This window comes from Primulina tabacum, chromosome 12 (genome assembly GCF_025594145.1).
Source record: "Primulina tabacum isolate GXHZ01 chromosome 12, ASM2559414v2, whole genome shotgun sequence".
NCBI classification, from domain to species: Eukaryota; Viridiplantae; Streptophyta; class Magnoliopsida; order Lamiales; family Gesneriaceae; genus Primulina; species Primulina tabacum.
The window spans coordinates 24,465,825-24,471,086 of NC_134561.1; the positions used below are offsets into that span (position 1 = coordinate 24,465,825).

The 5,262-nt window shown below is 44.7% G+C and overlaps 1 protein-coding gene across 1 annotated transcript; it reads right to left on the minus strand.

The window, feature by feature from the left end:
- Positions 1–273: 273 nt before the first annotated feature.
- LOC142520284 (uncharacterized) lies at positions 274–3,216 on the minus strand. Its single transcript, XM_075623286.1, has 4 exons — positions 3,055–3,216; positions 2,160–2,913; positions 1,255–1,790; positions 274–600 (listed from the first exon to the last, which is right to left on the minus strand). The coding sequence occupies exons 1-4, from the start codon at positions 3,214–3,216 to the stop codon at positions 274–276; spliced, it is 1,779 nt and encodes a 592-aa protein (XP_075479401.1).
- Positions 3,217–5,262: the final 2,046 nt, after the last annotated feature.

Below are 5,262 nucleotides of genomic sequence, written 5' to 3' on the forward strand. Positions count from 1 at the left end.
TGCAACTACATTAGCCTTACCCGGATGGTAGCTAATGTCACAATCATAATCCTTCACCAGCTCAAGCCAACTCCTCTGTCGCATATTCAGTTCTTTCTGAGTGAAGAAGTACTTCAGGCTTTTATGATCTGTTAAAATCCTGCACTTCTCCCCATACAGATAGTGTATCCAGATCTTCAGGGCAAATACCACTGCTGCTAGCTCGAGGTCATGAGTCGGATAATTCTTCTCATGAACCTTCAGCTGTCTGGATGCATAAGCTATCAGTCTGTCCTACTGCATCAGAACTGCACCCAACCCAAGCTTGGATGCATCTGTATAGACCACAAACTCTCCCTGCCCTAACGGCATAGCTAGCACTGGCGCGGTGATCAAGGCCTGCTTCAGTCTGTCAAAACTCTCCTGACACTCTGGTCCCCAAGAAAACTTGGCATTCTTCTTCGTCAGAGCGGTCATAGACACCGCAATAGAAGAGAAGCCCTCGATAAACTTTCTGTAATAACCTGCCAATCCCAAGAAACTGCGGATCTCTGTCACGCTCTTCGAAACTGGCCAATATCTGACTGACTCTACCTTGCTGGGGTCGACCTCTATGCCATCCTGAGATACAATGTGTCCCAAGAATGCCACCCTGTCGAGCCAGAACTCACACTTGATGAACTTGGCATAAATTCGTCTATCCTGTAGAGTCTGCAATATTGTCCTCAGATGCCAACTGTGCTCCTCCCTGCTCTTCGAATAGATCAGGATATCGTCAATGAAGACTATGACCAACTGATCCAAGTACGGTTGGAATATGCGATTCATGAGATCAATGAAGACCGCTGGCACATTCATTAGACCGATGGGCATCACCAAGAACTCGTAGTGCCCATAACGCGTCCGAAAAGCTGTCTTGTGCACATCTGACTCTCTCACCTTCAGCTGATGGTATCCAGATCAAAGGTCTATCTTGGAGAACACTGAGGCTCCATGAAGCTGATCAAATAAGTCTTCGATCCTAGGCAACAGATACTTATTCTTCACTGTGACTCTGTTCAGCTCTCTGTAGTCAATGCACAATCGCATGCTGCCATCTTTCTTCTTAACGAATAACATTGGCACGCCCCATGGAGAGAAACTAGGGCGAATGAAACCATTATCCAGAAGATCTTGAATCTGATCATTGAGCTCTTTCATCTCTACAGGCGCTAATCGGTAGGGCTCCTTAGATATCGGCACTGTCTCTGGCATGAGCTCAATAGAGAATTATACCTCCCTGTTTGGTGGGATGCCTGAAACATCGTCAGGGAATACACTTGAGAACTTGTTGACCACATCTACATCCTCCAGCCTCTGACTGACTGGCACCGACCTTGATACAACGCTGGCTAAGTATGCCTGACAGCCTCTCTCGATAAGCTTTCTCGCACACATGCAAGAAATGACGTGCGGGAACTGCTGATGTCTAGCTGCCTCAAAAACAAATGGTTTCCCATTGGGAGGTCGAACAGATATTGACCTCTGGCAGAAATTTATGACTGCTCCATTAGAAGAGATCCAGTCCATGCCCAAGATGATGTCAAACTCTGGCAGCGGTAGTACTATCAGATCTGCCTGCACTGCCTTCTGCTGCAATCTGAGCTCCAATCCTTTCACTATCCGGGAAGTGAACATCTGATCCCCGGATGGGATCGATACTCTGTAACCCAAATCCATAACCACTGGTTTGATTCCTAGTCGCTTCATGAAAGATTCGGATATAAAAGAATGCGTCGCCCCTGAATCTAGTAACGCATGCATGGCTACTCCTGCAATATATATCCTCCGTGTGACAAAACATACCATCAAATCTGATAGAGTTGAACTTAAGGAACTTATCATCGGCATTAAACTTCAAAATTCATGAAATACCATTGAATAACCCAAATATAGATCCCCAAAAGTTCGAAATTCGACCTCAAAAACATTACAAATTTCCAATTAACCCCTTAAAGTTTCGAAAATTGCATTATGGTCCTTAAAATTCCTCGGATCAAACAATAAAATCCTTAATCTCTACCAGGTAAAACATGCATCCTAAACCTTTCTAAGTTATAAATCCCACGATTAGGTCCTCATACAATCATAAAATCCATGCAATTGTACAGTAATTTAAAATCTTAAACCAAAAGGGTTACCGGTAATCAACGTCGAGTCTAATGCTGCCTCAGCTTCCTCGGCATGCATCACATATGCCTTGTCGGTAGTGGGGCCCTTGCTCTTAGGGCAGTCCGCTGCTTTGTGACCCTCATGTCCGCAAACAAAGCACCTGAAGGTTCCCCACCTGCACTCGACGAAATGGAACCAGCTGCACCGAAGGCACGGCTGCCCACCATATGGCTTAGGCACCCTTGGTGCCTGAGGAGGTCTCTGCTGGTGCTGCGGCCTCCTACCATGTCCCTGGGGCCTCTGCTGCCCATAAAATTGCTTCTTCTGTGGCTGAGAACTGGACTGCGTCTGCTGTCTCTTCTTGTGCATCTCATAGTTGATGTCTTGCAATGCCTGCTCTGCCAGAAAATCGTAGGCAGTGGCCTCATCATAACTCGCCGGCCTCATCAGCATGACGTTCTGGCGGAGAGTGGGTCTCATTCCATAAAGGAAATGACTCAGCTTTTGGACGGCATCTTCTGCTATCATGGGCACGAAGTGGCAGCCCTTGTCAAACTTGCGGATGAACTCCACCATAGATAAATCCCCCTGCCGGAGGCCCATGAACTCTCTCGTCAATCGGCCCCTGACGTCAGCTGGGAAATACTTCCCTAAGAACAACTCCCTGAATCTGGCCCATGTGAGAGTAGCCACATCCACAGCTTGTGCAGCTCCCTCCCACCACAAGGACGCATCATCCCACATCATATAAATGGCAAACTTGGCCAAGTCGCCATCTCTCACCTGGAGGTAATCAAAATGTAGCTCCAGTGATCTAATCCATCCCTCTGCAACAAATGGATCAGTAGTACCCCCGAACTCCTTCGGGTTGAGCCTACAGAACTGCTTAAAGATATCATTTTGCTATCTAGGAGCCCGCTGTACCTGCTCCAAAAGTCTGGCCATACCGTCAAGAACTCGGGTGGCTGGGTCCCCTAGTGGTGGTGGAGGTCCTCTGCCAACCTCAGGGATATCATCCACTCTGACCAACCTGGGCTCGCGTCTGGGAGGCATATCTGAATACAATCCAATTAAAACGTAACCCATCATGCAATTGATCTAGTTTTGAAATTAATGAACCTTACAGTGTAAAAACAGTTAAACATAAGCAGCAAATTGTCATAATGCATAAATCATGAAATCGTGCAGGTGATAACAGTAAATCATTTTAAACATAAAATCTTACAAACTTGAGGCTTTGAAGACTGAGCGGCAGAAGCTGGCGACGGCACAACCCTATAGAGGACCCTTGCTTTGATACCAACTGTAACGTCTACTTGTTTTAAAATGCGGAAATATTTTTTTAAAATGCTCTCGTTATGAAATAAACATTTAAATAAATCGCATGCTTGCAATCATGCGTAAAAACATCATTTAAAAATTAACATGAGCATTTACCAATAAAAATATAATGGGATAAAACAGGAGGAAAAATACTACATCCAACAGTAAGATAAACCAATGTAAAAATATTCATATCCTCTCAAAACATGAAATCATAATAGTGCGGAAAAATCATAGGTCCTCGTGTCGTATCGCACACCAGGTTCACTGACTCAGAGTCCAGCACCTCCAGTCACCTCGACATCAAACTCACCTGCACCACACACGCCTAGTGAGTATAAAGACTCAACACACTTGTACCATAAATAACAAATACCTATATGTAGCACACAGCAGTGAAAAATATCATAATCAACATATCTTTCACGAACAAAAAAAAACGTAACGTAAACGTATCGTGGGAAATCATATCGTGTCAAATCGTGTCATCTCATGTCATCATGTACGTGTCAAAACAGCTCATCAAATCAACATAAACTTAAACATTTTCTTTTAATTGAATTCAGTTCATTAGTTATGACTTTCGTATCAGCTCTATCGTTTCAAATCTATCGATGGATCCATCTATAAAAACCGTGGTATACGGCGGCAGGGGATATCAGCAACAGCATTGCCGCCCACTGAGTCCGGGCCTCAGCTCATCCTATCTCATGTCATCGTATACATATACATCGTCAGTCACAACCAATTCTCATCCTTCAAAAATATCGTCATTTTCATCACTTAATAAAAAAAACATTCATTTACGTAACTTTTCCTTTAAACCAAGTATGCAACGTATTAATCATAATTGCGTAAAAATCCTAAAAATAATGCATAAAAATTTAAAATATCATATATTTGTGCTGAGGGCGCTGTCATGACCAAAATCTCACCCCGGGTGCAAAATGACAATTTTGACCTTGGAAACCCAAAAATTATCGTTTCACCCCTATACCTCTAAAATTGACCCGAAACTTACCAAACTCTTTAAAATGTCCAAAAAATTTTTCCAAAGTATTCCTAGACTTAAACCCCATCCCAATCTCAAACTTAACCGACTCGTTTTAAAACTTGGACCGGGGTCCCGGTTTTAACCCGAATCGACCCGAAACTTAATAAAATTTTTACCAAACTTAACCATGTCTTAAAAACACTTAAAAAGGCTCTAAAGAACCCAAAACCCTGCTTTTTAAAATATTCGAGTTCCCTTGTACAGCTGCTGGAAAATCCAGCAGCTCCCCTCACCTCCAACCGAAACACTAGCACACAATCACCACCCTTACACCCAAGCCGATGGCTCCAGCCCCTAACCAGCATATGGTGGACCTAGCACAGACCCCAAGGAGCCTACCAACACCAAGAACCCAGCCCCATGCAGCCTACACTAACAGCCCACCCGCTAGACACCAAAAGTGACTCCACCGCCTCCCCTTGCGTTCAGTTCCATTGTCTCACTCAAGGGTTCGTCCAGTAGTGCTAGGGTTCCCTCAGGAAGTAGTTCGGACCCATCATGAATAGATCCATAGCCGGGACTCACCCTGGTACCGCCAGCTCCTCCCCTTGGCCCTTGATCTACCAAGAACGAGCCTCCCCATGGCACGCTACTCTCGGTCCTTCCCTTGGTGCGATTAGCAGCCACCCTAGACCCCAAAGAAGTACTTATACATCACGAGTAAACCCTAAAAAACCGAGCACAGCGGCCCCTTGCATGAAAACTCAGAACTCGTGAGCAACCGAAATAAGGAATGAAAGGAAACCCATGTAAAA

Coding starts and splice junctions, on each gene's coding strand:
- LOC142520284 (XM_075623286.1), bottom strand. CDS start 3,216: ATGGGTTACGTTTTAATTGGATTGTATTCAGATATGCCTCCCAGACGC. Junction 1,791..2,159: donor AGACTCGACGTTGATTACCG/GTAACCCTTTTG, acceptor TATATATTGCAG/GAGTAGCCATGCATGCGTTA. Junction 601..1,254: donor GCATCCCACCAAACAGGGAG/GTATAATTCTCT, acceptor ATTGTATCTCAG/GATGGCATAGAGGTCGACCC.